The sequence below is a fragment of the Cucurbita pepo genome, chromosome 16 (assembly GCF_057944985.1).
Source record: "Cucurbita pepo subsp. pepo isolate OVF chromosome 16, ASM5794498v1, whole genome shotgun sequence".
Taxonomy (NCBI): domain Eukaryota; kingdom Viridiplantae; phylum Streptophyta; class Magnoliopsida; order Cucurbitales; family Cucurbitaceae; genus Cucurbita; species Cucurbita pepo.
Genome location: NC_141813.1, coordinates 450,560 through 469,505, shown reverse-complemented (window position 1 = coordinate 469,505; position 18,946 = coordinate 450,560). Strand labels below are relative to the sequence as shown.

Below are 18,946 nucleotides of genomic sequence, written 5' to 3'. Positions count from 1 at the left end.
TATTAATGTCCACCCCTCTGCTCACGAGCTCTTGATGGCTACTCATAGAGTTAAGGGAGGTAGTGTAACAGTGTCAAGACATGTCATATAAGCCTAATTAATAATGTTAAGAATGCAAGACTTTGATGTCATCTTGGGTATGGATTGACTAGGCGAGAATCGTGCTCCAATAGATTGTGAAACTGAAATAGTGACACTTAGACTCCCATCGGGGGTGGTTTTACATACAAGGGAGCCACTTCCAAGAGAACCACAAACATCATAACAACACTGAAGGCTAGGAAAATGATTCGCATTAGTGCAAGCGCGTTTTTAGCTAGTGTGACCCAGCAGTAACAAGCAAATAGTCTCATATGTACACATCATCAGAGAGTTCGTTGATGTTTTCCCAGAAGATTTCCAGGTTTTCCCCCAATTAGGGAAGTTTACTATGGGATCGACCTAGAACTAGGGACTGCACCGATCTCTAAGGCACCCTACATAATGGCACCTGCAAAACTCTGAGAATTGAAGGAACAGTTACATAAGCCGTTGGATAACGGTTTCATTCGACCCAGAGTATTGCCCTAGGGAGTCCCTGCGTCTGTGTATAGACTATAGAGAGCTGAACAAGGTCACCATAAAGAATAAGTAGCACCTCTCGAGAATCGACATATTGTTTGATCAACTACAAGGAGCAACGGCTTTCTCCAAAATTGACTTGAGGTCAAGGTATCATCAGTTGAGGATAACAGATGAGGATATACCCAAGATGGCCTTCAAAAGTCGCTATGGACAATACAAGTTTCTTGTCATGTCCTTTGGCCTTACTAATGCACTAGCAGTCTTCATGGAATTAATAAATAGGGTGTTTAAAGAAATCTTAGACACTTTTGTTATAGTGTTTATTGACGACATTTTGGTGTACTCTAAGTCAGAGATAGAGCATAAAGAGAACTTAAGAAAAGTTCTGACAGTATTGAAAGCCCAGCAGCTGTATGTCAAGTTTTTCAAGTGCGAGTTTTGGTTGTCTGAGGTAGTGTTCCTAGGTCATGTATTGTCAAGCAGAGGATCACAGTGGACCCAGCTAAGATAGAGGTAGTGATGAGGTGGCCAAGGTCGACCACAGTCACTGAAGTGCGAAGTTTTCTGAAACTAGCTAGATTTTACAAAAGGGTTGTCCAGGATTTCTCCAAAATTCGACGCTAACGCAGTTAACCAAGAAGGGCAAACCCTTTGTTTGGGCATAAGCTTGTGAACAGAGTTTCCAGAAACTCAAGGAGACGCTGGTGACAACACTAGTCCCCACAGTTCCAGATGCGTCAGCGAATCTCTTGGTGTACAATGACGTATCAGGAAAAGGTCTAGGGTACGCGCTCTCATGCAGAAGGGTAAGGTGATAGCATATGCTTCTAGACAACTGAAGGAATATGAACAAAACCACCCCACTCATGACCTCGAGTTAGCAGTAGTGGTGTTCGTACTGAAAACGTGGCGACACTATCTGTATGGGGAGAAAGTTTAAGTATTCATTGACCATAAGAGTCTCAAGTATCTATTTATGCAGAAGAAGCTCAATATGATACAAAAGAAATGATTAGAACTAGTAAAGGATTATGACATCAAGATCCTATACCATCTAGACAAAGTCAATGTTGTAGCTGACGCTTTGAGCAGAAAGGTTGTTCATACTTCAACGATGATCACTAAGCAAAAAAGAATACAGGATGAGATGAAGAGGGCTGGAATTGATGTTACAATTAGAGGTGGTACTACTCAGATATCACAGATCACCATATAACCCACCCTATCAAAACGAGTTATTGATGCCCAAAAGTCTAATGAACACCTCAATAAAGTGTGGAGTCAGACAGTGACAGAGAGACCAACGAGGTGTTTTATCTCCTCAGACGGGGGCCTACTATGCCAAAACCGTCTGTGTGTTCCTCGAGATGAGAAACTTCTGAAAGATATTATGACTGAAGCCCATGATACTTCTTACACATTCCACCCTGGAAGTACAAAGATGTATCGGGATTTGAAAGGATATTTTAGGTGGCTAGGGATGAAGGACATAACAAATTTTGTAAGCCGATGTTTGACATGCAAGCAGGTCAAAACCCTGAGACAGGGCCCAGCAGGATTGCTACAGTCCTTGAATGTCTCTCAGTGGAAATGGAAAGCATTTTGTATAGATTTTATCTCGGGTTTGCCCAAGACCGATCTGAGTTTCAACATAATTTGGGTACTTGTAGACAAACTTACCAAGACGACACACTTCATCCTAGGAAAATGCACGTATCAAGTGGATCAGTGGGCTCAGTTGTATATCAGAGAGATAGTACGCCTACATGGGGCGCCGGTGTCAAAAAGCATTGGGAACTCAACTAAGGTTTAGTACAACGTTTCATCCTCAAACAGACGGACAAACCAAAAGCCTGAATCAAATCTTAGAAGATATGTTGCGAGCCTGTGTCATGGATTTCAGTGGGTGCTGGGACGAACATCTACCTCTGATATAATTTTCCTACAATAACAGTTATCAAGCAACCATCCAGATGGCCCCCTTTGAGGCACTGTATGGGCGTAGGTGTTGCAACAGTATTTTGGGAAGAAGTAGGCACGCAGCAACTATTGGACCAGAGTTGGTTTAGGTCACCAATTCAGCGGTACAGAAAATTAAGCAAAGAATTCTCACCGCACAGAGCCGACAGAAGAGATATGCAGATTTGCGTTGAAGGGACCTCGAGTTTGAGGTGGGTGAACATGTGTTCCTAAAGGTAGCCCCTATGAGTGGGGTGATGAGGTTTGAAAAGAAGGAAAAGTTAAGCCCAAGGTTTATAGGCCCTTTTGAGATTTTAGAGAAAGTTGGGGTCGTGGCGCTGTACACAACTCATGTGATCGAACACGAAATAGTTCCTCTTTGAGAAGATCTATCCTACAAGGATAGACCCAGCTAAATTTTGGCTTGAGACACTAGGCAACTGTGCAACAAAGTTATTCCCTTGGTGAAGGACTCGCAAAAGAGAAAAGAGAAAGAAAGAAAGTTAAGAGAAAAACTTGAGAGGAGATAAGTAACCAGCCGGACTTCTTGTTGCTAAACCATCATCGAACTTCACTCTCGACCAAGACTTACACGCAGAAACTTCTTCTTGAAGAAAAGGAGGACTCGTGTAGTCGAAGTTCCATTTTCCGTTAAGATCCAAGAGGAAGCGCAAGGTCAGATCATGAGTGTTCCTATTCAGATTTGAGATCTTCCTTTATGAATAGAGTGCTAAGGTTTCGATATCTTCATCTAGGGAAGATTCGCCGCTAATTTCTTGGGGAAATTTGACCAGAAACGTGCAAATCTGAGAATTATTCCGAGAACGGTAAGGGTACTAATGGACCTCCTTCCGAGGCTCATAACTCGTCGTATGGTTAAGCAAAAATCAAGAAAAAAATACTAGCACATAGTTTATAGTACGATCTAAACTTTGATGAAGAAATCATTTCGGTTTGGACTAAAAGACGGGAGATAAAAAAAAATGAGAAGAACGTCGGAAAACTAATAAAAAATCTCATCTTCTGTTAGTAGGAGAGAGAAGGCGACGACGTGCCATGTGTCAACAGATGAGAGGCTCCATGCGTGCCGATAGCCACCAGACACGCGTCGAACGCCGCCTGGAGTGACGCAATTCCATTCGTTCAGCAATATGTGTCTGTGGTAGTGCCAATCTGACCCGCGCGACAAATTGAACTGCAGCGACCTGTGGTCCAACCGAACCGCCTTACCTGACCCGAATTGGCGACCCACAACTGTCGAAAAGAGTGCGCGCATGCCACTCACGCGTGAAACGTGCGAGTAGACTCATCCCGGTGCGTGGCTAGCGCGTGGTAGGTGCATGTAAGCATATTTTTGGCCCGTTCGACTTCTGTTTTCCTGATTTTCACCCCGATTCCAATTTTAACCCATTTTTTATGTGATTTAGGACCATGTTGGGCAAAACAGTATTTTTGAACACCCTACTCGCGTAGGAACCCTAACGTAAGGACACGCGTCAACCAAATAAGTTACCTAACGACATTTAGGAAGGGATATTTGTATGATTTGCTTGATTTGAATGTATGCTAGAATATTTTCCTTAGATGTAGTTTTCTTCTAATGTATTTGGATGAGTACATTAATATGAGAATGGATGTAATATGTGAAACATTATGCGAACTATCTGAGTTTGCAAATATGCTTTAAGCTTCTGCTATATATATATGAATATATTAATTCATGTTGAAAGGAGGATGAGAATTTGTGAACTATGCTCTCTGGGAGCTTGATGGATGTTATTGCCCCGTTGAGCATGTTGGTTTATTTTTGCATGAATTATGTATGATGATGCTAGATACAGTTGCATGCACACTTAGTCAACTTTCATGAACCAGTGTAACGATAAGTCTAGGGTTTTGTGATTAGAGTGACAAGTCACTAAGTAAAGACCTAACCCTTCCCCTAGGAGCCTAACAAACCACCACAGCATAAGAACCACCTCTAGAGTACCTTTAAGCTACATGTGTGTGATTGGTGTCATAGCTTCGTGGGGGACCAGGGGGTTCCTAATCCGGACTCGACTGCTCCTAGCCGTTTTAGCATGGGAAACGTGAGACCCACGTCGTGCAGACCATTTAGCTTGATGGGTTAAGAGAGGTAGCCGTCCCAGATCAAGGGGACTATCATGGACCTAAGGGGTTGCAACTCACTTCCTAGGTAAGATACCATGTAGCTTCAGAGCCATTTGAGGTAGCTACTCGTAGGGCACCAATCAAACACAAGTTGGCATAAGGTAACTCTTAGGGTTTAAATGGAAGGACGAAGAACCAATGAAGCCTCAAGGGGAAAGTTCCAAGGGGCAAGCCCCAAGGAGCTAAGACCAGAACTAGACGTCCTAGAGCCAAAGAGAAGTCCGTGTGGACCTGTTAAGTTGAAGATTCAATAAGAGCCTACAAATAGGTGGCTTACTGAGTATAACTTTTACACTCATCCTTACTATATCTTCCTTTTTCAAGTGCGTGAGACATTGGGTCAAGAGAGCGCGTGTTAAGGGATGTGGATTGTCACAGAGGAAAGCATGTCCCAGGGCATTAGTCCGGTCTTAACTTTTTGTACACTTTGTCTTTCATGTTTTCTTCCATTGTCAAAAACTAGTCACATATGGGTTCTTTGTATTGAAACACTCTTCTTATGAAATACATGATTTTCTTTGAAATGATGTTTTCTTTTCAATTCATGCATACACACTACACGTCATTGTCATTTTGAGTCACGACTCTTAGTTAAATATTGGATCGTGATATATTATTACTCAAACTACGTCGTGGACACATACAATCCCAAATATAGGTATTATGATCAGGTTTATGTTGTTCACGAACCATATGACCTTGTAGGTCATCTAAAGGGAGTGTTTAAGGGTTAGGACTAGTATAATATATTGTGTATGGAGTGGAAGTGGATAGCCTAATGGAATCCACTTTAACTAAACCTACTCAGGGATCTATGCATTGTGTATGGAGTATGGAGTGGAAGTGGACAACTTGATAGGATTCACTCTCCTTAAATCTTCCGAGGAGAGGGATCATATAAGTGCATAGTTAGGGACTAGGCAACTAGATAAAGAACCCAGAGCCTCAAGACCAAGATCTGTTATATTCATGAACCTAGAACATCAAGACCAAGGTACGAAGAAAAGAACTATGCTTATGAACTCTTTTGAGTCCTTTGTGTTTAAAACGCGAAAATTTTTATCATGCTTTTTAGCCTATCAAGTCAAACATCATTATTTATGCAGTAGAAAACCTTAAAAATTGAATCGTGATAAATGTATTAAAGAACTTCTACCGTTGAGCTTGGTCAAAGTCGAATAGGATAGCACACCGATACTACTTGAGGAGTTACTATTGTGTGTAGAAGCAGGTCAAAGGTCAAGGCCGAGACTCTATATGCCTATTCTGGTTAAGGATATGTGACCTAATAGTTTTAGTTGGGTTGCCATGCACATTGGATCTGTCCTATAAGAGGGCGTGGATGATACCGGTAATCAATGGAGCTAGCACGGACAAGGGGTGTATGAGATAGATAATTAAGATGAAGAATTGATTAGAAGTATTAAAATGGAGTGATAAGGGGGAAAGTAAAGAAGAGAGAAAAATAGGGGTAGTTTGAATGGAGCAGCGTGTGTTGATGGATGGTCCCGGGGGAGGGAGGGAGAGAGTTGATTGATATGTGGAATTGGGTGAAAAACGATTGTAGTAAGTCGGGATTTGATGTCCAACAGACAACTTGTGGGCCGAACAGTCGCTATCCAAAATCTGCAATCTGCAATTTGCAATCACTATATAAAAACATCCATCACTGCCACACTAATAATAATTATTATAATAATTTAAAATAAAATAAAAAGACATGTCAGTTTTTGGCACTGAAAAGTAAAGAGATCTTTAAATATTCTCTTAAACTTCGATCATTGTGCTTCTTTTTCATTGATCTCCCCATTATCATTTTCATTTTCATTTCATCCGTATGTTACCTTTTCTTCTCCCAAATAATTTCCAAAATATCCCATTCAAAAATTAGGGTTTACGAATGAATTACACGTAGATGTCGATTAGATTATGACCCGAACAATTTAAATAGAGTTTACAATTCAACCTAATCCAACCTTTTGTTTTCGGTTGGGTTGTCAGGTTCTTCGATAAAATTATTTAAAAAAATCATATTTATTCCCCACCCAGACCCATGTCTTATTATATTATATTAAAAATTAAAATTTCATAAAATTAAAATATCAAATACTTATAAGTTATAATGAATCATTAGCTTGAGTCACTTGTACGTTAAATATTATTTTTAAGAGTAGGGTGAATCAATACATAATTGATGTATAAATCTAAAATAGAAGTGAAAAATAAAGAGAATTTGATATAAGAAAATATCAGCCTTCTCCTCCATCTCTCATTCAGCCAATAGTAATTGTCTTGTAGTACCATCTATTGTCATCGATCGTCACTCTCAACCATCGTCTTTTCCTTTGTTGGAGCTTCACATTCTTAATTAAAGAAAAAGATGATAGGTATATAAATAAGAAACGCTATCTCTATTGATAAAAAAACAAAGTCACACGAGCTTATACGTGTGAGCTCTCTTAGACCAGTAATATGGTTTGTCCTTATTCTCTTTTCACTATTCCATTGGTAATAATTATGAACTATAGAGTGTGTTTATCTACAAGAATTGTTAGTTGAAATGGTTGAAGTTTAGAGTGGTTGGTTTGGTTAGAAAGATTTAAGAGGGTGAGGAAGGTGCATGGTGGTTACTTGGATTTAAATCAAACTCCCTAACCCCTTCTTTTCCTTTTTTTTTTTTTTTTTTTCTTTATAATTACGGTATTAATTAGTATCATATTCTGCAAAATAATCACCAAAGTAAAAGTAGAAGGGGCACGTGCAACAATCCTGTGCACCTCCGCTATTTAAGAGGAATACCATGAGTATATAAGTAAGAGACATAATGGAATAAAATAATTGAATTATATTGATGTATAAAAAATAAATAGGAGAAATTGAGGAGCGGGTTGAAATGTCACAAATCAATCCGGTTTGCAGTTGGAAACTAAAGTAGTTTTGATTTTGTTCTTGATTTGGGTTTGGTAGCACAGCTTCAAATACATTTTTTTTTTTTTTTTTTATTGATATGTTTTCTTTAATTTTAAGAAAACCCTTTTTTTCTTTTTTTGATTCCATTTATTTCCATTTTTTAGTTTAATAATACATAATTACAACACATTTCTGGAAAACTTTTATATAAACTACAAAATTCCAAAATATTCGTTGACTCATTATATGTATACTCTAAAATAGTATTCTTATTAATTCTTTACTAATTTCTGTAATTCAATTCCATTTTTTTTTTCCTCTTAAAATTGTGAAATTTATTTAATTAATTCAAATTTTAAACATAAATATTCTCTTCTTCTCTAAAACAAAAATTTAAGGACGTTATTGACCCTTGGAGTTGTAAGGAGAGAATTTGGTGGATTAGTGTGTGGGAGGAGGGTAGATTGGGAATTTAGAGAATCCAAAACCATGAAACGGTTACGTGTGGCTTTCACTGCTACAATCCCTTTTTGAGTTTTGTCTCTTCGGGGTTGCTAATAATTCCCTCTTGAAATTACCCTTTTACCCTCGCTCAACACAGCGGATTTAACGATCCGGGTATGGCATTACCGACATTTCAGAAGCCGGATGATTGAGGGGACTTTGTACTATCCTTATCCCTTTATTATCATATGTTATAATGATTTAACCTTTTATTTACTGACGTGTCTGGTTCGGTCAATGAACTGGGATGGAGGGTAGGGTGGGAGGGCATTTTGGGGAATTCTCCTCTCCTTTTCATATTTGTAGAGAAATATAATAAAAATTAAAAAAAAATTCATTTTAGTAAAGCTAAAAGCAAAGACACGAGAGAGCTTATGATACCATTATGTAGATTCGTGATTGTTAATAGAAGGAGGCGGGTCTCAGACTCCTTTTGCATAAGGCGAATTGTAGCCCCTTAAAAGAAAAGATAGGAAGGAAAGAGAAAGACAGGAGGAGAGAGAGAGAGAGAGAGAGAGAGAGAAATGGGAAGAATTGAAGAACAACCTTTCAATTGGAGTGTAATGAAAATGATATCTCAAGTCCTTTGCCTCCTCCTCCTCCTCCTTCTAACAAGTTCTCTTTTTTTTGTGTGTTGAAAAATTTGGAGAAAGATGATGATGATTATGATGATGAAAGGGAATTATGAGGATTTTATGATATGGGAATTGTAGCCAACCTCTTCAATTCTTGTTTTTCACCATTTTTCTGCAACAATTTGAAGAATTTGATTGTGATTCTATGTCACAACAAGACTACCAGCAAGCGGCCGCGGCGGCAGGTTTCTTCACGCCCTTCTCCAATGGCTTTGATAGATCCTCCACTGCCCACCAAGACCCTCAGCAACACTACCAACACATAGCCCACCAGATCCGGAAGGAGAAGCTTAGACTTCAAGGCTTCCACCCGCCGCCCCATCCGCCATCGTTAGTCGGAATTGACGACGACGATGATGACCAATCTGCCGGTGCTGCGGCGCTCCACCACGTCTACGATTCGGCTGGAATTTTATCGGAAATGTTCAATTTTCCTCCGGCTCCACCGCCACCGCCGCCGCCGCCACAGACGGAGTTGTATGGGAATCGGGAAGCGATGAACGCAGCTGACTCAGCGGTTGCCATGCAGCTTTTTCTGATGAACCCTAACCCTCGGTCGCCGTCTCCACCGCCGCCGCCACCGGCAGTCTCGTCCACGCTTCACATGCTTCTTCCAAACCCAGGTTCAGGAGGGTCTTTTGGACAATTCACGTGGGGTGTGGTTCCGGACCAAGAAACAGGAGACCATTCTTCTTCAAACCCTAATGAAGGCCGCCTTTCGCTGTCGTTGTCATCGTCTCTGGAGGCTGCAAAAGCTGAGGAATTGAGAATGGGTGACAGCGCCAGTGGGTTACTTTATCAAACCCACCATTACCCCCAACATGTTCATGTCGGAATTGGGTCGTCTAATCCATTGGGAGTTGTCAACTTGTTGAGAAACTCAAAGTATGTTAAAGCTGCACAAGAATTATTGGAGGAGTTTTGTAGCGTTGGAAGAGGTCAATTTAAGAGGAACAAATCAAATTTGCCCTCCAACTCCAATTCCCACGGCGGTGACGGCGCCGGAGTCTCTTCCTCCGCCGCAAAAGATCATCAGCCGCAGCCAGCTTTGTCAGCAGCTGATAGAATCGAACACCAGAGGAGGAAGGTCAAACTGTTGTCTATGCTTGATGAGGCATGTAAAATCTTTGTCTATGTGTTTATTAATTTTTGATTTTCTAATTATTTGGGGAATTGTATAGTTAAAGGTTTGATTGAAGAAATTTGGTGTTGGGAAAATGGAAATGCAGGTGGATCGAAGATACAACCATTACTGCGAGCAGATGCAAATGGTGGTGAATTCATTCGAGGAGGTGATGGGGTTGGGGGCGGCGGTGGCATACACGGCGTTGGCGCAGAAGGCGATGTCGAGGCATTTCAGGTGTCTGAAGGACGCAATAGTAGGGCAGCTGAAGCAAAGCTGCGAGATGTTAGGGGACAAAGATGGGGGAAGAGCCTCTGGAATAACAAAGGGAGAGACTCCAAGGCTTAAGCTGTTGGAGCAAAGGCTGAGACAACAACGAGCCTTCCACCAAATGGGCATCATGGATCAAGAAGCTTGGCGTCCTCAACGCGGCCTCCCCGAACGCTCCGTCAACATCTTGCGCGCCTGGCTCTTCGAGCATTTCCTTCATCCGTGCGTATCTTTCTTACTATCTCTTAACAAATATTTCACTTTTTAACTTCAAATTCAATGAATAATCATGGGTTTATAAGTAAGATGGAGAAATCCAAAGTAAAGTCACCAAAATTGATGCTCAAATTGAACAATATCGTATATTAGGTGGGAGCATTAGTTAGTGAAGTTAAGGCGGGGTAAGTGAGAGTAAGTGAGTAGAAGAAAGGTGGAAATGAAAGGGGAATCAAACAGTGATAAGAGTGTCCTAGGATGTGAAAAATGGTCGGTGAGGTAAAAGGTGTCGGAAAAGGCAAGCTAGTGAGGGAGGTGCATTAAAACTCACTCACTCACTGGCCGGCCAAGATGATGATGATGATGATGGAGGGGAGGGGAGGGGAGGGGGAGAGCAACCAATTTAATCAATAATTGGGGAGCTACAAATCATATCTGACTTAGATTTTGACACTCCAAAAGCTACGTTTAAAGTAAAACAAGCTCAAATTTCTTTGTTTTCTCAGGTACCCTAGTGATGCTGATAAGCATTTGTTGGCTAGGCAGACTGGTTTGTCAAGAAACCAGGTGAGTACACGTCTTTCTCTCTCTCTCATCAAACTCAGAATTTAAGACCAAAAATATTAGATTCGTTGTCTTGTTGTGTGTCTGGTCCTTGGATTCTTTGTTTCTTCACGTACTACAAAGACAAAAATTCTGAACACTAATTAATGTTGAGCACTAAGTACAGTAGCTACAAACGGAGGGACACAGAAATAAAATAAAATAAAAAAATATATATATATTAATTGTAACAAAAGAAAAGAAAAGAAAAGAAAAGAAACTTAAGAAAGCTTCTATTTCACTGTTAAGATAAGCTTCGTTTTTACTAGGTTTTCGGATGTTGGGTTGTATTAGAACACAGTTTACATGTTAGGAAGTAGAAGCTTTGAAATGTCCATTTAGTACGAATTGAAAAGGGAAAGGCAAAGGCAAAGGCAAAGGCAAAGGCAAAGGCAAAGGCAAAAGTAGAGTTGTGGGTTTGGACTGATGCATATGTAAAGGGAATAAAAAGGGTATTTCATTTTGTATTCAATCAATGGATACAGAACTCTAGTTTGTTGATTCATTAATGGAGTCTCCCACCTTTTCATTCAAAACTTTTCCTTCATTGTCAGACTGCCCCTTGTCATCGCCATTCACCAGAACCCAGCGGCTGTTACTTCGCTGCCGCTGCCTGCCTGCCTGCCTGCCGCTCTTCTTACCCTCTTCTGCCATTATTATGTTCTAAAAAGTTGGCTGATTAACTCCCCATTTTCCCACTTTTACCTCTCCCTGTATTCTCCTCTTTAGATTCATGCCAAATATCGAGTGAGTGATGTGTCAGCAAAGAGATTGAGCTCAGTATGAGTAGATTGAGTATTCCCATATCAATTAAAAAAGAAAACGAGCTTTAGCGAGGACATTATTTATAAGGCTGCGTTCAAAACATTTTAAAAATCTTAAGCTAAAAAGTCTAAAAAAGACATCTTTAGCATTGTTGAATAGTTTTATAGGGAGTTGGGAAACATGGGACTTTTAAAATAATTTAAAAAAATAGGGTTTTAATATTTATTTATGGTAATTTGGTAGTGATAGAGAGATGAATGAATAAAAAATGATGTTTTTATGCAGGTATCAAACTGGTTCATTAATGCCAGGGTTCGGTTGTGGAAACCCATGGTGGAAGAGATGTACCAACAAGAAGCCAAAGAAGAAGAAGAAGAAGATGATGATGATGATGATGATGATGAGGATAATACAGATGAGGACACAAAAACCAACCCCCATCAAATTACCTCTAATGCCCTTTCACAAACTCCAACGCCGCCGTCCGACGCCACTCCTCCACCACCACCACCACCACCACCACCACCACCACCCAAAGGACTTGATCACACCACCCTAACCCATCCTCCACTCTTCTCGCAAAACCAACAATATTCCTCCCAGGCGCCGCCAACTCCATCGATGGTGGCAAACTGCTTTCCCGCCACCCACTATGATTCAGAGCTGCAGGACACGTGTCGGCGAGTCAGCGTTCTCACTGCACCTGATCATCAATTCGGGACCACAAACACCTCTGCCACGTCTGACATCCAGGGGCCCACCACGCTTATAAGGTTCGGGACCACCACGGGTGACGTGTCGCTCACATTAGGTTTACGCCACGCCGGAAATATCCCCGATAAAAACCCTTCTTTCTCCCTGAGATCCGAGTTTGGAGACTGTTAGATTAAATACAATTTCATATATATATATATAATTTAATATAGACACAGTTTAAACACAATTTTATTTTTATTTTTTTTATTTTCTATTCTCTTATATATATATATATTTAAGAAGAACAAAAACAAGTGAAAAATAATCATTTTTATTATTATTATTATTATTATTATTATTATTTTGTTTATTTCCCCTATTAAGCCATTTTATTAAGGAATTTTAGATGGTGGCATATATTAATTAAATATAATGCATCTGTATCTAGTTTTGATTGTGTTGTACTTCCTAACTACTTTATATTGGAGAGATTAGTAATTATTTATTATCACTTATAGGCTTATATATTTTAATTAATGAACCTCACAATATTAGTAAACCCAAATTGAAGTGTTTATGAAGTTTCATTATACAATTAATTACTTTCCTCTCACTCTAATCAAATGAATATCAACAGTTTATGTACTTTAATATTATTTACATATTGATTCACTGTAACGTTAATAACAAAATTTAAATGTGTTCTTCCTAAGAATCACTATAAGAGAAAATAAGATTCGGATTATTTTGTTCATCAAATATTTCAAAGCAAGAACACTTGTTCGAGATTCAAAATCGATGATGTCAAGCTTCAACAATTCTAAACATCCAATTTAAACTATGAATTGCAAAAAAAAAAAAAAAAAAAAAAAAAAAAAAAAAACTTAGTCCTTCGCTAAAAAAAGCAAAAATGTTTTCATATTTTATGACGGTAATTTGAAATATCATAGTTAATTATGATCCCCCAAAATTTATAACCATCTAACGAGGCTTGATTCTTGTTTAATGTGACATAAATTACAATATCTTATGATAATTTGATTTTCCTTGAAATTTATATTAGAGGATCGATGTCTTGGTCATATCAATTCTATTTTTTTATATATATATTTATACTACTTTTGCAAAATTTTATTTTAACTACGACAAATTTATAGCTAACTCTTTCACTTAGAGGTATTCATATGCTCCAATAATTCGAATTACCAAACTTACACCATAAAAGTTGAGTGGGTTTGTAAAATTTTAAAAAAATCGAAAATTGGGTTTGGTTTGCACGTAGACATTTATTTTGTTGGGTCAATCTAACCATCCCGAAAATAGAGTTACAACTAAACTCTGCCCTACTTTTAAAAACCTAGACGATAAACCCTAAAAAAAAGAATAGTCCGACAACCTAACTCAATCCCACTTAAAAAAAGAGGCTTTTAATTAGGTTGGGTTGTAAACTGTACTCAGATTGCTTGGGTTACAAACTCAACCAATCTGAAATTTCGAGTTGATCCAGAAGATTTTTTTCAACCCAACTGAATTCGTACACGCCCTTACTTCCACTTGTTTTGTAATTCTTTTTTTGGAGATTTTTGTGTTTGTTGCTTGTCTCTCAAAACCAGTTTCCAAATGGAACTATTGTTGGAAAATAGCAATGACATGCATGTTTAAGTTAGCTTAGAAACGAAAATAATAAAATTTGAAGCAACAAGAACCCTTCACCTATCTTTCTACAAACATTTGTCTGTTGTTGCTTTCCCTTTGAGAAAACACCTCTAATCCATCTCAAAATATAATATACTTTCCTTCCTTCTCCTTCAACCAACACCCAATTTCTACTTTCTCCCTCATTTTTACCCTTACTCTAAATATACCTTTCTCCTCTCTTTCCACACCACCCTAACCCAATGCATAAAAACACCCATAATTACTGTTTTACCGTTCTAAAGTTTGATAGTTTGAATGTGTCGTATGCATAACTATAGCATATTAATCGATCATCACAAAAATAAAATACTTCATACTAACGAAACATTACTGTTCTTTTAAAAATTAGATGCAGTTACTGATACATACATGATCTACGAACTAGAAATTTTGTAAAAAAAAAAAAGTAACGGCGGGAGGAATGAAATATTTCATTGAACATGGAGCTATTTATTGTACTTAGGTTCTATACCAAGTGTATACATGAAATTCACTCTATATTAATTGCACATTAATTAAAAAAAACATCTTATCTTCAATTAGAGTGGAGAGACAAATGTGGTCCTGTTGGTCTTATATGTTATTGGGGCATAATTAAATAGAAAAATAATGAAGGGTTGGAGAAATTATTCAAAATTATTCCGTCAAATTACAATAAGTTCATTAAATTTAATGGGTCGATCCTGGAGTTCATAATATTATTGGACCATACATATGAGGAATTCATTAACTAACCAAAGGATCATAAATCTCCTTGCTTAGTAGTGCTTGGATTGATAGCTAATTCATCAACAACATGGCTCAGGCCTATGAGTTTGATATTACAAAAGTCTTGATAGGGATGAGGAGCGCCCAAGTTGGGTATCTATTTAATGCCCAAAATTGAATAGGGAAGATAAATGTGAAATTAAATGTGGGTCTCTGGCGTGGAGGGGCCCTATGAGTGGGCTGTCTTTGTTGAGAACATAAAATGTGGGCCGATAATTAGGGTTCTTCAGGCCCATGAAATGATGACTCAATTTTGAAACCACCTCAATGCTTTATTTGTCTCTTGTGTGTCCATTAATGGCATACGTCCAAATTTTGATATGTTTATCTTTCTTAATTAAGGAGGGCTGCCGTCCCTCCGGGTTGAGCTTACCTTATTTTGCGGCTTTTAAGGACATGGGCATGTGGCCTCACTTAAAACAATGCCCTCTTGCCTCTTATAAACAACACTTTTGAGGCATTTAAATGGGTTGAACATGCATGGTTTGTGAGCCCAATTAACTCGCTTATGCTACATATTAGAACGGGTGTGGCGTTCGATGGGACTCTGTTTACCTAGGTGTTAATTTATAAACCTAGGGTATGTGAGATGCTATAGAGTATGGTGATAACGTTGAGGAGCAATAGAAAAGGATAACTCTTACTGCCATCTACCAACCAGTGGATCAGGGGAAGAAGGAACAAAAAATAGAGCTAAGAAGAAACTGAAGGCTACTTCAATCAACAAAGAGCAACTTGCACGTCGTCTTGATGGCCCCAAGATTAAGGTTTTGGAGTTTGATCATTGTATTGAAAATCACTTCAAGGCCATTAATACAATATTCGAGCTTTGTGGTGATCTATAGGACGACTATGACTGAATTGATGAAAGTAACATTCAATAGTTTTCATTATCCACCCTTTTCTTAAGGGAATGGAGGTAATATAATTATGAACCAAAAATTGTCATGGTTGCTAGCAACTCGAGAGGCCTCGAGGGTATGGATGATGACATTAGTCTAAACTTACCATAGTTTTCGTCTGCAATTGTTCTAAAGAATAGAGCATCGCCTGAAGTAGCCACATCTCTGGACTTAAGAAACTTATTACCTAAGTTGATGGACCGATTTGGGCATTCGATCGGTGTCCACAAGTTCATGAAAGGACCGACTCCCTTATCAAACATGAGTCTATTGTTGTTTCAGCTCATCCACGTGCCTTTTCCTATCACAAGATGGGTATCCCACTCACCAAAAGAGGTATGGTGCAAATATAGTACTCCACACAAAACATGACCCTTTAGCTTAGTGCTTGAAAATAAAATCAATGAAGTAAAACCGAGAAAAAAAATGTTGGGGCTTCATCAGCCTTATCATCTCAACCAAAGAAGCTTAGAGGAAGGTCCAAAGCATAAGAAAAATGGGACATCGAACCTACCATGAGTTAGGCCTAAAGAAAGGTCTACAAAGAAACAATCAACCCAATGATAACAGAGGTGATAATTACCAACTTGTTCCAACCCAATCTATTGACGGTGTCCCCAAAAATTCTCAAGAACATATATTACTAGAAAGCAGGGTTGAATATATAGAGGAATACACTACAAGAAGTTTCGACATACAAGTATGGTGATTAAGTTCTTGCATAAAAGATAAGATAAAAAATTGCATGTTATGGAATTAAAATTTCTTATGAAGAAACGGAGTTGATCAGGGACCAAATAAAATTGACATTGGAGAGCAACGAAAGAATATTCTCAACAAAGGCCTAGCAAGGGTCAAACTTGCAGAGATGCGGGATTTGTTCGAAGTGATTAATCTCAACCAAAACAAAGTTTACGGAGAAGATTGTAATTCAATAAGCTTGACTTATACTTGATTTAGTTTTTTTTTTTTTTCGAGAGATTTAATTCATCCAACAAATGGAACAAATTTAGGAGATGTAATTTATGGAACAAGTTCATTAGATAATATTATGTATAGTATGAATGTTTTCCACAAAGGATTATTTTCAACCATCTAGAAATTCTCTCCTCATGCTATTCTTTCTGTTTCGATTATTCATTTCTATGTACATCGATCAAGGGTCAAAATCAACCTGACTAAGGAAGCTCTCTAGGGCACTAGCAATGTGAATGGTGTCATCATAGTCTCCATCACCTTATCCACCCTAGCACCTCAATGGCATTATCAACAACCTAGGTCAAATTTAACAGCATCGCTCTACCAAGTGTAAGGTCCACAGGAGTAGTATTTTTGAGCTAGGTGTAGGCCAATTAGAGTAGCACATTAAGAAGACTATGTGTCATTATCGTGTGTGGAAATGGCCAAAGGTCTCCTAGACAGGGTCTTAATATTGTAAACCCGTCTTGAGAGGGGTGAGGGACCACATGAGTAGACGTAGTAGTTGGCAAGCACATGTGGGGTCACTCTCCTCAGATTCTGACTCTATAGCCGTGTCGAAGAGTTGACAACTAACCTTCTACGAGTGATGTTCCATCTATTAAGATGATGTTCAGTCTACTACATATCATACTATGATAGAAAAGATCTCAGTATGTTTCTTTATTAATTAAAATATTTTTATGTAAAAATATTTTATGACATTTTTCCAAAAAAAAAAAAAACCTCATTCCCAAGACAAAATTAATTAAATAAGATATTTATTTACGAAAATAATTTTAAATTCAGCGATCTACAAAAGAAGGCATTAAAAGTAAGTAAGATGAAAATGGAAAGCAGCATTTATTGAAACGACGTCACATTACATTCCAACAACCTTATGTCCTCACCTTTCACTACGGGGGGGGGGGGGGGGGGGGGGAAATACAAAAGGTTGAGCCTTATCTAGTACGGACTTTCACCGACGACGTTCCCGGGGGGGTTATAGAAACATATGGTCAAATTAATCCCTTCCTTCCGGCAAGTCGCCTGAGCGCAACCAACCTCCGCCGACTTCCGCCACACCACCTGAGTGTAAACCCCACAGTGGTGCTCTCCCACGCAAGTGTTGCTCGTGTGATTGTAAAACGCCTTCTCTTTAACCCACTCCTCCACCGCCGCCTGCGGCGTCAGAGTCTGTCCACTTGCCCACATCTGGTTTCCGCCGTATTTGCTGCCGCTCAGATCCGCGAACGCGCACCCCTTTTGGTTGCGTTGGAATCGGACCAGCCGATCTGTGAGATTGGCTAGTTTTTCGCTCCACCGCAGTGGATCCACCCCCACCTCTGCTCTTGCGCGGTTGTGGGCTTCCAAGTACTCACTCGCCGCCGTCGGTGCCGCCGCGGCTGCTGAAATCTGGTGGTGTACGAGTAATTGGAATAGTAGCAAGGCTAGAAGCGGAAGAAACGTTTGATTAATCGCCATTTCCCAAGGCGCGAGTCCCGTGAGGAGAGTGAGAGGTTGTGTTGGGATCTTATAGGAAAACAGGAATTTGGGGATTAGGGTTATTTTTGGAATGGATAAGTGGAACATTTATCATTTTGTTTTTATAAGCTTTAGTCTGACAAATACTTAAAAACGAAATGATGTTTATATATGTAATGAATTGCATAAGATGTCTGATTTTGGTGCGAGAATCCAGCTGCGATGTCCGCTAGCCTTCTAACGGATGAGCTGAGAGTATCAAATTCATATGTAACGTACTCATATTGCTAGCCTAAACCATGTTCAAATTCAAACAACAAACTCACTTTTCGGCTTTCTAATCTTCATAAATGATTTGCATCAAAGTTGTTAGGATAGCACAATAATAATGCATACACTTGATCTATATGAACACAAAGAATAGAAGAGAGAAAAGGTAATGTGGAATTTTGGCTAAAAGTTTATATTTATGACTTCAGGTATGTATAACGAGAGAGATTACCGAGAACGCAGAAAGTACATCTTCAAAAGTTGGCTGAGGGATATATATATGGTTTCAGTAAACTCCATATCCCAACCCTTCTCCCAATTCGAGAATGATCCAGTCAACTAAGAATTTTATTTTCAAACGACTATCAGCATCTTCAATGCATCATGCCAATTGAGGTTTCGCACAACCTCAATGTTCCAACATCAACATATTTATTTTGTCAACATTT

At 39.0% G+C, this 18,946-nt stretch overlaps 2 protein-coding genes across 2 annotated transcripts; one reads left to right on the top strand and one right to left on the bottom strand.

Annotated features, from left to right (window-relative positions):
- Positions 1-8,538: 8,538 nt before the first annotated feature.
- Positions 8,539-12,775, top strand: LOC111777761 (BEL1-like homeodomain protein 2). Its single transcript, XM_023657477.2, has 4 exons — positions 8,539-9,858; positions 9,974-10,359; positions 10,860-10,920; positions 12,007-12,775. Exons 1-4 carry the CDS (start codon positions 8,890-8,892, stop codon positions 12,604-12,606), a joined length of 2,016 nt encoding a protein of 671 aa, XP_023513245.2. The 5' UTR covers positions 8,539-8,889; the 3' UTR covers positions 12,607-12,775.
- Positions 12,776-17,582: 4,807 nt separating this feature from the next.
- Positions 17,583-18,320, bottom strand: LOC111776729 (CAP (Cysteine-rich secretory proteins, Antigen 5, and Pathogenesis-related 1 protein) superfamily protein). Its single transcript, XM_023656058.2, has one exon. It carries the CDS (start codon positions 18,225-18,227, stop codon positions 17,709-17,711), a length of 519 nt encoding a protein of 172 aa, XP_023511826.2. The 5' UTR covers positions 18,228-18,320; the 3' UTR covers positions 17,583-17,708.
- Between the last annotated feature and the right edge of the window lie 626 nt (positions 18,321-18,946).